This window comes from Balaenoptera ricei, chromosome 18 (genome assembly GCF_028023285.1).
Source record: "Balaenoptera ricei isolate mBalRic1 chromosome 18, mBalRic1.hap2, whole genome shotgun sequence".
Taxonomy (NCBI): Eukaryota; Metazoa; Chordata; class Mammalia; order Artiodactyla; family Balaenopteridae; genus Balaenoptera; species Balaenoptera ricei.
Genome location: NC_082656.1, coordinates 72,697,516 through 72,717,703, shown reverse-complemented (window position 1 = coordinate 72,717,703; position 20,188 = coordinate 72,697,516). Strand labels below are relative to the sequence as shown.

The following is a 20,188-nucleotide window of genomic DNA, read 5'->3' as shown; positions in this document are numbered from 1 at the left end:
ACTTTTAAGATCTACTTTCACATTTTGATTTGAAAGCTGTCTGGTAACCTCCTCTTACAGGCCTTCCTTCTACTCTCTGGAGTTAGGAAGACTGACACCCACAACCTAAACCCTTTACCATGAGAGATTCCTAACACGTGAGGATAAAGATCACGTCCCTGCCGAGCCCAGACATGCTCAGTTTATCCCATCATTTCTCCTAAGACCTGGCATCCAGACCCCTCACCACCCATGCTCTAAGGTCATCCGTGCCCTGGTAAAATGCAGTCTCCTGAGCTCACTGGGAATGGCCAGATCATCTCTCTTGTTCTGAGAGTTATATTTCCATTATTTCAGCCTGCAAATCAATTTGCATTTTGATAGCCATGTGACACTGTTGGTTTAAACTGAGTCCATTAAGACTTGAAGGTGAACAGCACAGGTCTCCTTCATCCTGTGCACGAGAGGCAATTCTAGCTGTAGGACGCCCCCTTCACCTCTTCCCTTGTCATGCATGTGTCCACGCAATCAGCGATCCAGTCAGTTGGTCTCCTGCCTGAAAATACTGACTAATCACTGTACACATGCAAAAGAGCATTTTTCTCCACTCACCACAGAAATTTCTGTTTCTTTCTCATTAAGCTGTTGATAAGATACAGAATGAGTGAACTACTCCCTGCACCAAGTTTCCAGGCAGACAGAATTGTCAAAATTGACATTTTTTTCCCTTAAAACCTTTAAAAACTCACACTTTACACATAATATGGATACAGAATCATCAATAACTATGATTCTTTTTTTTTTTCCTGGTTAAGGTTTATTGCTTCAGTCTCTTCCAAAGGATTTTTTTTAAACTTAAATCTTTATAGAAAAATTTATAAAGTTCCATAGATATCAAAAATTCATAAATTCCAAGGGGTTTTTGGATAACTCTTTTTTAAAAAATCACTAACAGAAAAATTTCACTTCCTATTAAAAAAAAAAAAGTGCACACGCACACATGAGGCTAACTGATCATTACTGTGCTCAGTCACAGGGTGACAGAAAAAAAGCCACCACCATAAAAGGATGTCTGCATAATCTCCCTTAAAACAACGTGCCAAGGTTAACCTACTTCAGTTTGGGTGAATACTGACTGCTACCACACAGAGGTCCCAACAAGGCACTAAGAGGTAAGTACCAGATATTTTGCTTTTTCAACAAAGTCTTGTGAGTTAAGAAAAACTTTGAAGCCCTCATTAAGGTTTAAGGTAAAGGTAAAGAATCTATTCAACAAAAAGCTATAAACATTTCTAACAAAGATTTTATCATTAATATAGTTGAGACTCTCTGGTGACCAGCAGTTCTAATAAGCTGATACTAAGCTGGGTGAAAGCAATGGATCATGCCAGAAAGATCTTTGCCAAAAAACAGGGCTTACTTTGTACTTCTGTGTGAACTCACAATTACAAAAAACAGTATCAAATATTAATCATCAAATACTGCCAGTATTTCAGGATACTTTATGAAGGAAAGGAACAAAGTTATTTTAAAATGGAGTATTCCTACACTTAAATGTACTGTACTTATAACAAGTTATACAGCACAATTTAAAATAAAAGAGTTAGTACATGTTACTATTTGACCATATATGTAAGTATATAAACGTCTTTCCTATACTTCTATTATTTCTCTACTTTTATACTTTCTATTATTTCTCAGGATAGAATTCCAGTAGTAGAATTCCTGGGGCAAAGGGTACACATTTAAAAAAAAAAAAAAACAACTTCAGATATAAATGGATACTTTTCAGTTTACAAAAACATTTTACCAATTTACTCTCCCACCAGTGACAGTCTGGGCCTCACTGCTTCTCAGCCAACATGAGTATTTTAATTCTACATATAAACTATTAATCTAATAAGTGAAAAAAGAACATCTCTTGTTTGCTTTATGTTTATTTGATGATCAGAAAGACTAAACACATCTCCGTATTTTTTTCTAGAACTTCTGTGTGCCTAAAAAATAGCACAAAACAATGAATTATATGCAGTGAATTGCCAGTATTTACGTCCAGGTTGGGAATGGAGGTAACAGAAACTTGGTAAAATATAAGCTGTGCAGAGACTTCCTCTAAAGGAGGGTGTGTTTTTTTTTTAATTTTGGTGGGGGGGTGGTCTCACTTTAAGTACAATATAGTGTAGTGGTTAAGAGCATGGGCTCTGGAGTCAGGCTTGAACTGGGGCTCCATTATTTACCAGCTGTGTGGCTCTGGACAAGTTACTTCTCAGGCTTCAACTGCTTCATTTGTAAAATGGGGAGTAATCATACTGCCCAGGTCTTACAGCACTGGCTCTCACAGTAAGTGCCGGAAAACGGCCTGTTAGCATTCTCTCCTCCCTCTGCCCATTAAACCACGGAAGGATGAATCCGATACGCAAAGTTTCCTTGCCCTATCATTTCTATGGGAATTATTTTTCTTGAACTTATTTCCAGATCTTTAGAAAATATTTTACATAAAGACTGAGTCTATGGATGATTATACATCTGTGTTTTCTGTCTGGACTTTGCATTTGCTAGTATTTCAGTGCATGTTTTCTCTTGGGGGTTAATCATAGTTTTTGGACATAATACTGCAAAGAGCCCACCACTCCAGAAAGCATTCTCACTCACAAGGTTCACCTATCATGTGGTGGCGGGAATTCCTTTTATAAATTACTTTCAACTAGCTTCTGAGAGCTTTTCAGTAACATGACCAGCCATCTAATGGAATAAATATTAACTCAGGTCACTATATGACTTTCATTCATTTATGCTTTCCATAGGCATTTACTAGATATCTCTTGCTGGCCAGTTCTGAAACACTCTATGGGATAAAACGAGATAAAGCCATCATCCTTAAGAAGTTTACATCTAAAAAAAGAGCTCAGCATCCAGTAAAGGAGTTTACTAGCGACAGTTTTCTCTCTGCTATGGTTAGGGGCCTCCTGGAGTTGTTAAAATGCCCTGGTTGTGTATGTGCTGAGCATGTGCAGTATCCTCGGGTCTGTATCCTTCCCAGCTTCCCAGGAAGGTTGTAAAATAGTGGGCTTCAACGTAAGATGAAATAACACACGTTAAAATCCTCTGAAAACGACAGAGGTAACAAAGATCCTTGTGGTATCTGGAAAGCCCAAAGAGAAGAATAAAAATATTTTGTTAAATATCTGCAAATATTTAAATAGCAGTATAAAAATAAATTAACAGCATAAGAGCTATCCTAGGTATTCACCATCTTCTCTCAGTGGAAATTTCAAACTGTTTTATAGAAATCTTGTTAAAAATGATAAAAATCTAAATTTATTTACAAAACTTTTACTTACTTTGAAATACGCTACAAATAAACTAATGAATTCCTTATTTATATCAACATATTTCCCTCCTTCCCTCCCTGCTCCCTCTTCCCATCTCTGCTCGCTGGTTGAGATAGGTGTATGAGTTGGTATGCGTTAAAGTTTTGAGATGTCTTCCTATTTTACTTGTTTCCTACCGATAACATCAGATCATGCTGGAAATAGGCGCTAGGGCTAAAACATACTACACTGAATGTGATTTCTGGAGCCAAACTGCCTGGACTAAATCCTGACACTTAACAGCTGTGTCTTCAGGCAAGCCTCATGAGTGCTCTGTGCCTCAGTTTCACCAGTGGTAATGGATTTGGGAAAGTTTTGTGAGATTCAGTGAGTGAATATACATAGGATGCCCAGGGCAGTGCCTGGGACACAGTCTATGCTGAATAACACTGGTTACTATTGTCAATCAAACGTATCCTGCAGTCTGATAAGAAACTTTGAGGATCAAGAAAGCTGGGATTCTGCTATTCCTTAATGGATAATCACTGAGCATCAATCATGGGCCAGCTGGAGATGCACAAAATTAACAACACAGCCCCCACTCTCAGGACTTCACGGGCCAGTAGGAAGCAGAAACAAAACAAACAGTACAGATGCCAGTACAGAGGGCAGTGCCCCGGTGAGGACACCCCACGCTGCCTTTCTGCGGGGGGCGGGGAGGTGCTGTCGGGGGAGCAGGAGAGGATAAAACCAGGGAAACTTCCAGGAGCAGCTGATTCTGAACGAAGCCCTGAAGGAAAGCAGGAGCTGAGGATGCAGGACCGGGGAGAGGAGGCTCCAGAGAGAAGGAAGAGGGTCAGAAAGGAACAGAGCTGGGAGAGAACACAGGACATCAAAAGACAGCAAGCAATCTAGTAGGGCCGGAGCCAGGGGGTCGCAGGATGGAAGACGGCTAGAGATCCAGCTGAAGAGGGAAGCAGGCCCCGAGCACGAAGGAGACCGTATGGCGTGACAGACGGCTTTCAGTTTGCCTCGGCACCGTCTGAACGGCACTGTGCGTGCTGCAGCTGCAACTCCCCGGAGGAGTGAGGGCGGCCTGAGGCAGGCAGAGCACTGGCAGCAGAACGCACACAGGCGGACGGACAGACAGAAGGGAACGTGCAGAGGAGAGGCCGCGGGCCAGCGGGCTGGAGCCCCAGGAACTGCGGACCGGCGGGAGGCAGGGGTTGCCGAGGACACGGAGGCCTGCCCGCCGGCGTGGTCCCTGGCTTGGCAACTGTCCTGAGGGGGGACCCTGAGCAAATGATCGAATCTCTCCCGAATTCTGCTTATCCATAAAAGAAGGATATTTAATGTTTCTGACTAATTTCTATGAGGTTAATAGAGACGAAAATCAAAATTTGAAACTCCCTTGAACTTTAAGGAGAAAGGGTACATGTTGTTTCTAGAAATATTTTGGATTCAGAGGATAAAGATTATACGGACTCAGCCCTTCATTATAAGGAGTCTTTGTACATTATGCAGTTGGTTATCCTACATACAGGTCAAATCATGCCACAGGGAAACACAGTATTTGTCTTCCTTACACTGAAATGAGTATTACGGTGGGATTATTTTTTTTCTTCCAGTTCCTAAACATTATGCCATATATTTCAAGTCCGTAGTGCTACCACCTCCTCTGTCTTCATCTCTGAAGACTTTCATACCATCCTAGTCAGTATTAAAGCTGCCAAAAGCCACACAAGGAATAAATAATCAGTGAAAGGTGAAAGAAAAATAGCCAGACTATGTAAAACCCCAAATGTGCAAGTGGGTGTTTAACCAGATAACACAAAAGTCAGGCACCTTTCACTTTCCCATCAATTCCAATGTACGTGTTAACAGAAGGTGAAGTGTCTTTAGCGGGTGCCCACTGGGTTCAGGACACCACTGAGGCACAAAGAGGAAAGTGCAGATGGGCCAATGCTGGGTTTTTTTTTTTCTTCTTTTCTGAAGAAGCTCCCTGTACACCGTCCTGCACATGACCCTGTGCAGACCTACTGAGAGGTGGGCAGGACCAGGCTGTGTCCTGGGGTCAGCCGCAGGGTCACCCTTCCACAAGCCAGAGGATGTAAGCAAGCGAGCTCCCTGGGAGACAGGGAAGAGAGGTGCCCTCAGACACACTGACCACAGATGACTCGACTCCTGACATAAACACTCTGGCACGTGGGAGGTTCCATCTGAGAAAGTGGGGGCACCTGTCAGTGGTCACCTTTCTGGACAATCTTCCCTATATAGCCTCCCAAAAAATCAATCTTGGACACAGCTATCAACTTAGGACTCAAAGCTAGTGGGAAAAAAAAAAAAAAAAAGAATCACCTGATAGTGCAGGAAGATTTCTTTGACTAGGTTATCGGGGTGTGTGCTGGCTGTCAGAGCCGGTGAGAGCGGTGTAGTAGTCTGGAACGGCCATCAGACTGCACCAGTGGAGGGACGCGAGGCTGGGCCTGTGCTGGTCACTGCCCGTCTGTGCCTCAGGGATGCCTGTTTCGCACCTGCCTATTTTGCAGGCCAGTGGGACACACAACTGCTCAGGTGACGGTTGTTGAGTCACCTTAAAGCAGGTGAGAAACACGACTGGTTGAGTGCTAGGCCCCGGTGTGTGTGACACTGGACCAAACTCAGATGTCCCTGTTTGCTCAGCGTCAAGAACAAGGAGGCTTTCTCAAGCAACTGACAAATACGTATAAAACTAGGTAACAGGAGGAGGCAGCAATGATTTCTTTCTTCCACGGGGTATGTTTGTCCTCAAGGCAGTAAACGGCCTCAGCCTGCTGTCCTGACCCACCTGTGCTCGTCTGCTTCCCAGGAGACCAAATCCTTGTTGCTCCTTCGAGCCTGGAGTCTTCCTCTGCCCCCTCCTTTCCCAGTGACTTTATTTTCCCACTCCAGAGATTTTCCCTCAATCTTACCCCTCTTCAACAAAATAACCAAAGGACAGTGTAGCAACAGAAATCAGACAAACAATGGGATCAGACAACAACACTCGTCATTTAACAACAGACACGTATCACTTGTATCTGCACGTCCATTCTTCGGGTTGTTTTTGAGAGCATGCTCCTGGAACTTCCTCTTTGGTGCAGGCCACTGTGGGCACTTTGAGTCACATCATCTCAATGTGTAAACATGGTCCTGAGCAGACTTCGCCTCACAGAGAAGTCACCTCTTATTAATGATCATGTCAGCATGATTTGACCCATTCAATTCGTTGCTAAGGCCTGAATTTAAACAAAATTACTAGAAGTTTAACCCCTTCTCATTTTTAAGTGTTGATGATTATTAAGCGAATAAATATTAGGGGTAAAGGTGACATTTCAGGAATCTTAAAGCTAAACACTAAAAGCCGGTATTCTCGCATTTACTAAATCTTTGAATATAGTGAGGATTTTATTCTGTTTCTGCCACAAATAGAAGCTAAGAAAATCATTATCCAAGCAAGTAAATTGGGATTGCAGAAGTACCCTGTGAAAAATCACAAATGCCTCCAAGTTGGTATCCAGGGTAAACAGTTCTAGAGTACAAATCACATTAGCTCTTAGTTTTCTTTAATACTAATAAATGAGTTTTGAGGGGGCCTTTTATTTTTTCCTTTCTGCGGCTAGAGAGAACTTGACAGTTCATGTCAACATGTCTGGTTATGCAAAAATGACACGATAGTGTCTTAAGAAACACTAGCTACTCTATTAGTGAGGAAATCAATTCTAGAGAAAAGCACACACAGGCGCACTTTCAAAAATGTAAGTGAAAATACTTTGGAGGATATTTTGCTATGGAAGAACTTGCTGTTTTACACATGTTAGGATAATAGTAAAGTTAAAAGGATTAATATTGCATTACAGAGACAAACCTGAGATAGCCTCCTTTGCTTATTAACAAAAATGTTAAGAGAACTGGCACAGATGGCTGCCCCGTAGTTCCTTGGGTAGAACCTGAATAAGGACCCACACTTCCCGCAGCCCAGGTACTATCTGTGCCCTCAGGGCAAAGCTTGCAATCCTCATTCTTGTCTCTCAGCTGTGAGGCACTAAGGACAACTTAGGGACATTGTACATCTTTTCATTAGAAAGCATTATGAGGAAATTATAATTATTACAGGTATAAGTATTCTAAGGAAAAAAAATTTAGAACAAACATTTCTTTTTGCTTTTCTTAAGGCAATAAAATGACAAGCCATAGTATCAACACTTTCAAGTACAACTCAGTATATCTATCCTAAATACCATGTCGGACGCTGTTGTCTAATAATTATGACAAATATTTAAAATATAGTGAAAGAAAGAAAGAAAGAAAGAAAGAAAGAAAGAAAGAAAGAAAGAAAGGAGGAAAGAAAGGATTTAGTTATGACTAAAAGAGGAAGGACTAGAAACAGTTAAAAGGGGAATTTGCAATCCAAAGGTTGGTAAAGGAGCACTGTAATGCAAAGAGCAAGCAGAGCCCGGGTGTGGGCGAGAGAAGAAACATAGCAAATACTGAGATAACACCTCATTCAGACAACAGCACATTCCCAACATCCATCCTTCAGTTTAAGGTCCTCAGACATTAAAAGGTATCATTTCTGAATTTCCAGGATCTAGCATATGGAGGAGGCACTAAAAACAATTTTTGCTGAATAAAAGAATGGAGTTAAGTCAAGGTTCAGGAAAGTAATCCTGAATCCTAAAATGATTAAAGGAAGGGATAAAAGAATATTTCTGAGGGAAGATGATAATAAATTGGGATTGGTTGATATAAGAACGGGATAACAACCGTCAAGTATGTGAAAGTGGTTTCCTCTCAATTTGGAAAAGATAAAACGGACTAAAACTATAGCATTAATAACACAGGACAAGTAACGCCGAAGGTAATACACTAGAGCTGCTGACGGATGGAATCAACCTTCCAGAGGTTACCAAATATCCAAAAGAACACATTTCAAAACAGCCCAGATTCTCCTTTACCTGAGATCCTCTGGGTCAGCCCATTTTTCACATCCACGTTGTGCAAGTGCCTTTCTTGGACAGACTTGGGGCAGTGGCAGGCAGCAAACAGCCCTTCCCCAGTCTCCCCCTCAGGGCTCTATGACGCAGCGTCCACCCGTCTGGCCTCCCACTTGGGAAGGCACCTCTCCTGGAGTGGGAGTCCCGTTGTCCTCCGGAAGAATCATCTCCCTGCTCTGGAACGGCTAGGCCACATGTGCCCTGGCTGTTTGTGTACAGGTGAGGATGGCCCTGAAGCCTAGACCACTTTGAAACCACAAACTCTCAGTTCTTGAAAGGCAGCGTGAAGCAGCTGCCCCTGCCGAGGACTGGACAGAGTAGGAGGCTTGAAGCCAGGCTGGCAGAGAGAAGGATCCAGCATGACCCCTACCTTCTCTGACAGCGGTTTCCTCGAGTGGAGAGTGGGTGGGTGATGGCAGCACCTGGCTTGCAGGGCTGCCGGGACGGTTCTTCCAGACATGACTTAAGGTAGGCACCTAGCGAAAACTAAGGCATAAATCTGAATAAAGAGCACTAGCTTTGAAAAGTATGTCAGAGGACAAGGCTTTTGCAAGAAGAGCTCAATTTCAAAAAAGATTTCTTCAGATTAAAAAAAATTATTTACCTATTTACTCATTTCATAGTCAATTCATGTTTGGTGTTAAAAATTTAGAATATATGATGAAACTCAAAAATTACTTGTACTTGTGAATTATGTCTTGGCCTATATAGCCATGCAGGGGTGTGTGTGTGAATAGTTGCTTTTCCTACCCGCAAAGTGGCCTGTTGTGGAATCTGCTTTCCTTACTTAACATCATTCTCTGTCAGGAAATAGGCATCTACATTGCCATTTTCAGTGGCTGCATTGTATTCTACTATATGGCCATAAAATACTTAACCAGTTCCCTAATGATGGACATTTGATTTGGTTGCAAATTTTCACACTTAAAATTAACACTGTGTTAAACATCTTTTCCTTAACTTAAAATGTTCTGAAAACACTGCCTTTTGTGACTCTACTGGATGCTTTATTTCATTCAGTGAAGCAGCTGGGCATGCATTTACAACTGGTGGGCAATGGCACATTCTCTGATTCATACATTAGTGTAACTTTCCTAATCTCTACAATAATTATTATTCAGATGGAGGATTAGCAGATTCCACGGTGTATTTTTTTCCCCACCGTGTATTTTAAAGGCGGTTCCCGGGAACCTGCTTTGGAAGACTCCTCGAAATAAAATTTACATGTTGAGATTTTCAGAAAAAAAATTTTTTCACAAAAATTAGAAAAATAAAGGCAGCTCTTGATGCCTGTTCCTAAACTGCAACCCGTGCCTAGAATTTCCACCTCTCCCTCATGTCCAGTTTCGGCTCCTGAAAGCCACTTCTCACACGAGCGAAGCCTTTCCCTACTAACTGGATGAAGTTTTCCTACTTTTATTCCACAACTGCAATTTACACGATTTCCCTTTCAAGAATCACTCCATCCCCCCACCCCCGCACAAAATATAAAGTCCATATTTATTGGTTTTTGTTTGTTTTGTTTTCTATTTCATTAATATCTCCAATTAATTTTATTATTCTACTTTTTGGGGGTAAACTCAGTTCTTTTCTAGCTTCTTGAGCTGTATATTTAACTTAGCTATTTTCAATTTTTTAAGAAATAAATTCATTCAAGGCTTTGCATCAATCTCGGATTAACTCTTTAGCTGCATTCCACAGTTTTGTAGTATTTTTGTCCTTTGGTTCTAAGCACTTCAAATTCTGCATTGTGATTTCTTAACCCATGAGTTCCTCAGAAAAATATATTTTTAGATTCCAAGTGCATCCTTTATCTTTTTATTTTTGATTTCTAACTTAGTTACACTGTACTACTCACAAGGAATGTGAGCTGCTAGCTAATGATTTTCTGAGAAATCTGAGACACCTCTCATGATCTAGTATGTGGTTAAATTTGCAAATAATTCTAATGTGCTTTCAGCACAAATTTTGTTAGCTTTTAAGTCATGTTGGGTCAATCTTTTTTTTAACCTGTCATATTCTAATAAAAATGTGTTAAAATCTCCCATTATGGCTGTGGATTGACCATTTCTCCTTTAAATTCTGTCAAATTTTGCTGTTACACGTACAATTCATGATTCTTTTTATGTCCTTGGTGAACTGTTCTTTTGAACTTGTGTAGTGACCTTCTTTACCCCTATTAATATTGATTGTGCCTTGAACTCTATTTTTTTCTGATGTTACTATTGCTACTCTGGCTATCCAGTGGTTGGGGTTTGCCTGGTGTGTGTCTTCCCGTGCCTCGGTTTTCAAACTTCCCAAATCGCTTTGAGTTCCCTCTCTTCTAAGCAGCATGCAGCTGGATTTTTAAAGATCCAAACTGATGGTCTCTGTCTTCTAATCGGTGAGTTCAAGCCATTTACATTTGTTGTGACGCATTTCCTACCCTCTTATTTTGTGTTTTCTACCTATCATCCTCATCCTTTGCTTTTTCCCAGTCTCCTTTCTTGTATTCCCCTGATTAATAAAAAGTTCTACTTCCTTTGTTGCTCCCTTTTGCTTTAGGTTGTATTCCCATATTTTCATGATTAACCTATCAACGCTGTAGATAATGCACACCTATGACATTAGTGCAATCCTCTCAGAACCCTCCTTGTCCGTCAGCATCACTGTTTTAAGATGGTTAGAACTAAGTTAGCAGAGCTCCAATTCATTTAATACAGCAGTCGGAGATGTAGATTTGTCGTCACTGCTTTGATAAGGCTAGGGATAGGGATGGGGTTCTTTCCTTTAACATATAGTACCATCATCGCTACATATACTGAACTTTTCCCTCAGCTCTGGTGACTTTCAGATTTGTGCATAGAGATAGACCTATCAGAAAATTATTTTTCTTCTAAAAATAACTTCACAGAATTTGTTGCTCTTCTCTTCCTTAGTTTTATCAAAGTTCAACCTCATATATGGAATTTTATTGTAGGAGTTTTCCACTTTTCAACTTAGGACTTGAAATTTCATCTTAGACATTATTTATAACAAGAAAAGAGTTGGAAATAATCCAGATATTCATCAAGGGAGTAGGTAAGCAAATTATGCATTAACACACTGTAATACTGTAGAATATCTATCAAATGTCTATAAAAGATCTACACATATGACAAAAATATAGATTACACTGATCCATGAACATGGTAAATGAATAAAGCAGAACACAGAACACCACATGTGTAATGCTTCCTACAGTGTGTACATGTAGGAACACATACTGCATGCATCACTGGGGTATCTGCATTAATTTTAAAGTTTCCCCTTGAAGCTCTTACGTTTTTTCCCTTTTTGTTTCTTTTTCTTCTTTTTTGTTTTTGTTTGGTTGTTGTGGTCATCGTCTTCTTTTCTTTCTTTCTTTCTTTTTTTTTTTTTTTTTAAGAAAACCTAACAAAGGCCTTAGCTTGTTTCTCATAATTTTTGGGTTAACACAAATCAGATCACTGTGGTAAGTTCATGTTTCACTACATAAATGTGTGACTGATTTCATTTCCTGGCAGTGATATGCATTTGGCGGAAAAAAAAAAAGTCCAACTGATATTCAATTTAAAAGCAAAGTTTTACGCTTCCTGAAATGTGGGGCGCTTTACATGATTTTACTCTTAACCAGACGATGATTCAGAAAAAGGAAGGGGAAATTTCTGCCTAAAAAGTTAGTGCATTCCCTCTTGTCACAAAGATACATTTGCCCTATTTAAATGGTTCTATTTCCTTTGCCAGAGCTTTGCCAAAACCACCAAATTGTGAGAGTAAAAACATAAATTTTATTCTCTGTTCTTTCTGTTACTATATGGTATGTAACCACATTACGTATCACGGATTTTAAAAAATTATATCAATCTTGAAATTTTAAAAGTTAGATCTATAGGAGGCAGTTTATATTGCTTTTAGTTAAATATGCTTTTAATTAAATGCACCCTTCTTGGTTTTTTTAGAGACCTTGAACACTGCTGATGGATATAAAAATGGACAACTTTACTACCCCCTCTGCAGCTCCTCTGGGAAGCGACTGTGACCTCTACGCCCACCACCGCACAGCCAGGATCCTCATGCCTCTGCATTACAGCATCGTCTTCATAATTGGGCTCGTGGGAAACTTGTTGGCCTTGACTGTCATTATTCAAAACAGGAAAAAAATCAACTCCACCACTCTATATTCAACCAATTTGGTGATTTCAGACATACTTTTTACCACTGCTCTGCCTACACGGATGGCCTACTATGCACTGGGCTTTGACTGGAGAATTGGCGAGGCCTTGTGTAGGATAACTGCTCTCGTGTTTTACATCAACACGTACGCAGGCGTGAACTTCATGACCTGCCTGAGCATTGACCGGTTCTTTGCTGTGGTGCACCCCCTGCGGTACAACAAGATGAAAAGAATTGAACATGCAAAATGCATTTGCATATTTGTATGGATTCTCGTATTTGCTCAAACACTCCCACTGCTCATAAAACCTATGTCAAAGCAGGAGGCTGAAAGGACTACGTGCATGGAATATCCAAACTTTGAAGAAACCAAATTTCTTCCCTGGATTCTGCTTGGTGCATGTTTCATAGGATATGTACTTCCGCTCGTAATCATTCTTATCTGCTATTCTCAAATCTGTTGCAAGCTCTTTAAAACTGCCAAACAAAACCCATTAACTGAGAAATCTGGTGTAAACAAAAAGGCTCTCAACACAATTATTTTTATAATTGTTGTGTTTGTTGTCTGTTTCACACCTTATCATGTTGCAATTATTCAACACATGATTAAGAAGCTTCGTTTTCCTGATCTCCTGGAATGTAGCCAAAGATATTCATTCCAGATATCTCTGCACTTTACAGTATGCCTGATGAACTTCAATTGCTGCATGGACCCTTTTATATATTTCTTTGCATGTAAAGGGTACAAGAGAAAGGTCATGAAGATGCTGAAACGTCAAGTCAGTGTATCAATTTCCAGTGCCGTGAAGTCAGCCCCTGAAGAAAACTCACGTGAAATGACGGAAACTCAAACGATGATACATTCCAAGTCTTTAAATGGAAAGTAAAAAGGAATTAAATCTTGGATTTATAGCAAAGTAAACTGTATAACAAACTTTGCAGGACTTTTCTTATAAATCAAAATGATTGTTTAACTTCTAATTAGGATTCTTTTAAATTCCTTTCATTGGGCACTATTTCTCACCTCCGACTTGGAAGTAAATTGATATATATGCATTTTTTTACACTCGAGGACAACATTAAGCAAAGTTCTAATTTGTAAATGAAATACTACACCAAAAGGGAGCGTATTTTAATAACTCACAGTGTAGAAAGAAAAGTTTTGTGTTAATGAAAAATTTAATCATTAATATTTCCTGCCAATAATTTGGCAAAAGAAAAAAAGACTGTTAAAATTGTATATTGCAAAAAAAAAAAAAATTGTATATTGCCAGTGTAGAAATGTTAATATTGTAACATATTTCTTTTCTTTTTTTTGATAACATATTTCTTCAGTTCATGTTTCTTTCAATCTTAGACCTTATCTCCTCGATAATAAGTTTTTTTGTTTTGTTTTGTTCTGAGTCATAAATTTTTGTTTCAAAAAACTCTTTTGGAATAAAGAGCTGGATGCTACAAAATTATGAGTATGTCCTTCAATGCTCACTGTCAACTCTCAGCAAAAGTTACAGGGAGGATAAAATTAGCAGTAGACAGATTTTGGACAGCAACATTATAATGATGATGGTGACGAATGCAATGAAAGCTCTTCCCAAACAGCCAGCATAGCATTCAAGGGTCACTGCTCAGGAATAGGACATGGACTTCATGTGGAAGGAGGCACCACTTGCTAAAGTCTTCTTGAGAATAAAAAAATATACAAATAGCCTTGGTTTTTCTTGGGTCCCTAAGGGATGGTTTCTTATTTATACAGAAGTTGACAGTACCCTGTATCTGTATTTCAGTGGTCTGGGTTACCAGAAAGGGTAGGGAGGAAGAGCAGTGGGGTGTAGTTGTCGCTTGCCTAAAGAAGATGGGGAGTAAAATGCAAAACCATACACTTCAGAGTAGCCAGGATTGTTTACAACATTATATATTTGCTCAAATAAATACCTTTTTATGAGTAGCATGACCTCTGCAAGTACAGTCACCCATCTGCCAGCTCAAATTTGCTTTATTGAATCCCCAAATTACCCCAATACAGTATCCATGTTAGCAATGATACCAAGTTTGATAACGGAACTAAAGAAATGAAATGCTGTGTCATGAGTCATACTTAAAATTTTTATTAGGCTTTATATCCTGGAAATATTTTCTTTTAAAGTCTTCTCTTACTCATTTTCAACTTTCATCCTGTAAGAAAACTAATCTTAATGGTTGATTCAGCACCATTTACTGAGTGCTTTCTGATTTGTATTTTGTTAATTTCATAGATAGCTAGCTGACCTTAAAAAGCTATTGTCAAAAATAGGCACTGGTCCTTGTTTCACCTTACGGAGACAGGTGAGACCACAAGGATGCAAGTCAGGAACTTAGGGCCTTTCCTTCACTCCATCTAATAAACTTTTCCAAGTGAAGGAGAAAAAAGGGCAAAACACTAAATTTTATGCAGGGTGGCACTTATGTAGTCATTTGAGTTGGATCCCAAAAGAGAAACCACTGTGAAAGTTGCTAAAGGAAAACCAGAAACAAAGCTTCCTGAATTTCAGATCATCTTTATGGCACACTAGCTCTATTACTATGTTCCAGCATAGACTATTGTATGTATAAGCCAACATGCTGTTTCATAGCAGATAAGAGCGTCCTCTCAGTGCTAATGGTCAGTTCTTAAGATCCTCCAAACAAGGTAGTAAATACCTATGTCACTTGACAAAGGAATGACAGACACACGCTCCTTTCTGAGTAGTTTTCTCCCTCCCTCTTCCACTATACCGCAAGTCTGCGCAAATGATTTTATCCAATCATCAGTAGCCATACTGCGAAAAAGGTAAACTTTAAACCTACTTCCAATTAATCTTTAAAAAAATAAGGTCTGTACTCTAGTCAACTCAGCTATTTGCTCTCCTTCAAAAGGACCTTACTTCCTATTTCATTCATGAAGCCACTGTTCACACACGGCCTTGGGGCACCCTCCCAGTGTCTTGTAGTATTAGTTGGCTTTAGGTTTATTTCCCATGCATTTCCCTCAGGAGTAGGTAAACTTGGAGAACAGGGACAATGCTGTATAATTTTGTGTTCTGTTACAGAAATAAGGAGGTGGCCTTATATATAATACATTATTTGAAAATCACAACCTATAAATATTTTCTCCATCAGTCAGGTGATATATTATTAACAATTTTAAATAATAACAGGTAGCTGGGAAAAATCATCTAGGAAAGCTGATAGTTATATGGCAGCTAACCATATTTACCTCTTCCATAATTTTATTTTTATTTCTAAAAGGATCATTTGATTAATTTAAAAAAACCTCTCAAAGCTACTTAATTTGAGTCAGTATAAACATGTAGACCCTTCAGTGATAGTACAGAATAGATAGTATAGAATAGTAAAGGTTAGATTTTAGAAATGACATCATGTATGTATGAAGAGTGCAATAATTCACAAAAATAGTCCATGCATTATGTAATGTCTTCCTTTTCACAATCCTGTGAAACAGGATGAGCAGATTGTATCACCCACACTTTATAAAGAAACCTAAATTCAGAAAAGGTACCTGGTAAATTAGAGGCAGCATCAGGAATGTAACCCTAACTTCATATCCCAGCCATAAAAAAGACAGAACTGAATCACACAGATCCTGAAAAAAGTATTACAAGGCTTGTTTCGTTATAGGCCAGCAGGTGAGCTAACCCTTAAATAGGACAAATAACCAAGAGTAGGTAGATTACAAACTCAGGCTATGAGCTCCCTGAGGATGAGAACGTCGTAGGTTATGTACACAGCACGTGGTACAGAGCCTCGCCCACAGAAGGCTCTCAGACATCCATCTAATTGAATAGCACCTGCTTTGTACTATTACTAACAAAATACTAAAGCCCTACTGAAATATCCGCGAAGTTCTTAATTTTTCAATGAAATGAAAAGAAACACTCTAAATGCTTAATTACATATGCTAGAGAATATGTAATTGTGTAATTGAAGACAAAGACCCTCTAAGACCCTGCAATATAAACTAGACATATTAAAGAATAGAACTAATTTCCCAAGAAGCCAATTTAAATCTAGATACAGAAATATGTTCTGCTTGAAAACAATTTTATATTTCAAGAGGCAATGGCAGTGACTCCTACCAATCAGTAAAAAGTACCAGGCAATTTTAAAAGAGGAAGCATTGACCTTAAATTAGCCTTTAAAATGGTCTATTTTGGTCACTCTTAGCCCACTGTAATTTGTTATTCTTTGCAAAGCTAAAAACATTTGCTCGTTGACTATTCAGGTAAGAGTGAAAAAATGAAGAGCTGATCTGGTGACAACACAGCCCATTCTTTTGAATCCAGGGAAGACTAAAGGCACTCATGAGAACCGATGTCACTGGAAGCTTGTTTTACGTTAAACTCTAAAGAACTGGTCACTTAAAAAATAATCCTCAAATTTCTACTCAACTAAAAGCTCAATTAGCTGAGAAGGAATGATTACTGACCGTTTTCTATGTGCCACTTTTTCAAGCACCTGACAGGCATTATCTCATTTAATCCTCATTACCTTAAGAGGTGGGTATAACTTTTTCTCCATTTTGCTGATGAGGAAACTGGAGTGCCAGGCCACGGAGATGTGGAGCTGGGGACTCAATCCAGTGTACTACAGGCACTGGCCCCAGTGCCTGTAGCCGGACTTGGAGCACGAGCATGTCACCTCCTACAGAAACATGTTCATTAAGAGACGGCTCCATTCCTCCACTTCCGGTGGCTTCCCAGGCCTCAGACACTTCCCATCACCACATTGGACTTCCAGCTTATCGTCTTTCTCCGCAGGGGCCCCCTGATTTCTCGGCAAACTCAAGCTCCATTCTCTCAGTCACCCACCCCTGATCATCCTCTCTCATCCACGGTATTTGGCCAGTGAACCCTGCTTGGGTTTTCTCCTCTTGCACTCACTCTTGCCCGTCTTTTCTTTGTCCCAAATCATCATCCTAGTCCGGATGTTGGCATCACACACCTAAATTACTACAACTTCTTTCTCACTGGTCCCCTCAACCGGAGTCAGAAACTTTAGCCTTCCTTTCAGGTGCTATAGTGGAAGCCAGCAGATGAATAATAACAGCAATACTAAATAATTCCTAACAATTACATGGCATAATGCTCTAAGCACTTTATATATAATCAAGCCTCACAATAATTCTGTGAGGCTTGTCCCATTACTATCCTTGTTTTACAGATGAGGAAATTATGCTCCAGAGAAGTTCAGTAAATTGCCCAGATCCACACAGCTAGTAAGTGGAGAGACAGGCTCTAGACTCTGGCAGTCCGGCTCCAGGGTCTGTCACTCTTAATCACTACATTGTCTCTCTTAAGCAAGTAGAATTATATGCCCAGGTCCTCAGAGAGCCTTGGAAGAGACACTTACTGCTCGAATATCCTCAACTTCCCTTTGGGGGTGCACATGACTACCTCTGGCCAATGGGTTGGGGGCAAAAATGATATAGGTCACTCACTTCCAGGCTGGAGCTCTGGAGAGCAGCGAGGGATCTTCCATACTGTTCTTCTCTCCTGCCACAGCGACCAGCGAGGTTCTAAGTGGTGGGACCTTTGTCAGCCTGGGTCCCTGAATGAGTAAATGGAGAACTCCCCACCCCTGTACCCTATCCACCTGTGTTGGCCGAGTAGCGCAAATAAGAAATGCATTTATGTATTCAGCCACTGAGATTTCAGGGTTAATTGTGGCCACACACAGGCTAGCCTCTGATCAACACAGTGTTTAACCTACTTAGAATGCAACTGACCAATACAATGAGTGTGAGAAAAGAAAAATGCACACACGATGCAGTTCTCCTGGCAAACAAACATAATCTTCCTTAATCCCAGTTTCATCGTGTCATTTCACGCTCTAGGACTGAGAGTATTTCCCCATGGTCTACCACATGAAGTCCAAATTCCTCTTCCACACTTTCAAGCCTCTGCAACCTCATTTCCCTCCACTGCCCAACATGTACCTTTCAAGATAGTCTAGCTGTGCTGTGAATGTAACAAATATTTGGTTCTCCTGGTTGGATTATTCTGCTTCTGCCATTTATTCTTTACACTCATAGTCTAATCATACCTCCTCCTTTAATTCTCCTTTGACTACTCAAAGCCACCCATCTTCCCTTTCCTCAACTTATTTGGCTTTCATACAGCCTATGTCACATAGTTTTAACTTTAAACAAATATTATCTTGAAAACAAAGGGAGAGAAAAAATACACTGGCCTGGAAACCTGGTTCTGGTTTGACTGCATGTCAGCTACATCACCTCTGTCCAGTCTTTCAGCCTTTCTAGATTTCTGTTATCTTTTTTTTTTTTTTTTTTTTATAGCTACTTTATTTATTTATTTATTTATTTTTCGCTGTGTTGGGTCTTCGGTTCGTGCGAGGGCTTTCTCTAGTTACGGCAAGTGGGGGCCACTCTTCATCGCGGTGCGGGGACCGCTCCTCATCGCGGTGCGCGGGCCTTTCACTATCGCGGCCCCTCCCGTTGGGGGGCACAGGCTCCAGACGCGCAGGCTCAGTAGTTGTGGCTCACGGGCCCAGCTGCTCCGTGGCATGTGGGATCTTCCCAGACCAGGGCTCGAACCCGTGTCCCCTGCATTAGCAGGCAGATTCTCAACCACTGCGCCACCAGGGAAGCCCCTAGATTTCTGTTATCTTATCAACGAAATAACGGCACTACAGAATATGTATGCTCTTTGCTAACCATCAAACAGCCTATGGTCTGTTATTTCACGTGCATCACTCTTATATCCCTCAGCTGAAACATAAATTCCATCAGGGCAGAGACCTTGACTTTTACTTCTTCCTATTCTGGGTAGCTCCGAGCACAGCACCTTGTGTAGAGGTAATGTTCAAAAAATATATGTTGACTACAGGTCATCAAATGTTAGTTGAGGACACTTTATGATTAGTACTATTCAAGTATGTGGATGAGAGGTTTTATTTTTGTGTGTTGTAGTTTGTTAGGCAGCAACAGATAACTAATACATGCTCAGTACTGAAATACTAATCCTGGAAAATACATGAAATCAGAGACTGGAATGACACTTAAATTAGCCAAGATTTCTTTTCCAAAAAGAAAGTTTTCTGTTGAAAGTATAAGAGGAGTGCCACTAACTTTCCTTTTTCTTCCACATACAAGGAAGCCACAGAGGACTACTCTCATTTATTTAATTTATCCCAGATAATGCATATCCAGACTCTTCAAACTTAGAGAAATCTCTGCAGCACTGTAATTGTTAGAAGGAAGAAACTGTATAAGAGGGTCCGTACATGGGAAAATACACAATACGATGTTTCAATAGTTTATCTTCCCCCCAAATTGTAAAGACCTGCTTTCTCTATTTGCACACTTACTACGTTGCTTCTTCTTGTTAACAGTGATCTTCAGCTGTCTTGTCTACTTGAGTGAACTGCAAGTCAGTCCTGGGCAGGAACCACAGCACCTTCCGTCTCACGTGGTATCTACCGCAATGGATCTGAACCAAGAACTCAAGTAATTTTTGATGGGCTTTTAACAGTTTTCTCAGAGTGTGAGAACATTTATTTCTCTTCCCATATCTTGTAAGAATGATTTTTCCCATGCAGGTTGAGAAGAAAAAAAGTGTGTCAGAATGAAACTACACAAAGGCTGCAAAAGGTTTTAATCCTACTCTAAAAAAAGTAACATTTTGATGTGTTCTTACAGCTTCAGTTCCACAATTT

At 40.1% G+C, this 20,188-nt stretch overlaps 2 protein-coding genes across 3 annotated transcripts in view; one reads left to right on the top strand and one right to left on the bottom strand.

Annotated features, from left to right (window-relative positions):
- Positions 1-20,188, bottom strand: part of UBAC2 (UBA domain containing 2) — a 164,891-nt gene that overhangs the window by 70,412 nt on the left and 74,291 nt on the right. The gene's annotated exons all lie outside the window — the stretch shown is intronic.
- On the top strand, positions 1,078-13,365 carry GPR183 (G protein-coupled receptor 183). The gene is made up of 2 exons (XM_059903230.1): positions 1,078-1,151; positions 12,265-13,365. Exon 2 carries the CDS (start codon positions 12,283-12,285, stop codon positions 13,363-13,365), a length of 1,083 nt encoding a protein of 360 aa, XP_059759213.1. The 5' UTR covers positions 1,078-1,151; positions 12,265-12,282.

Coding starts and splice junctions, on each gene's coding strand:
- GPR183 (XM_059903230.1), top strand. CDS start 12,283: ATGGATATAAAAATGGACAACTTTACTACCCCCTCTGCAGCTCCTCTG.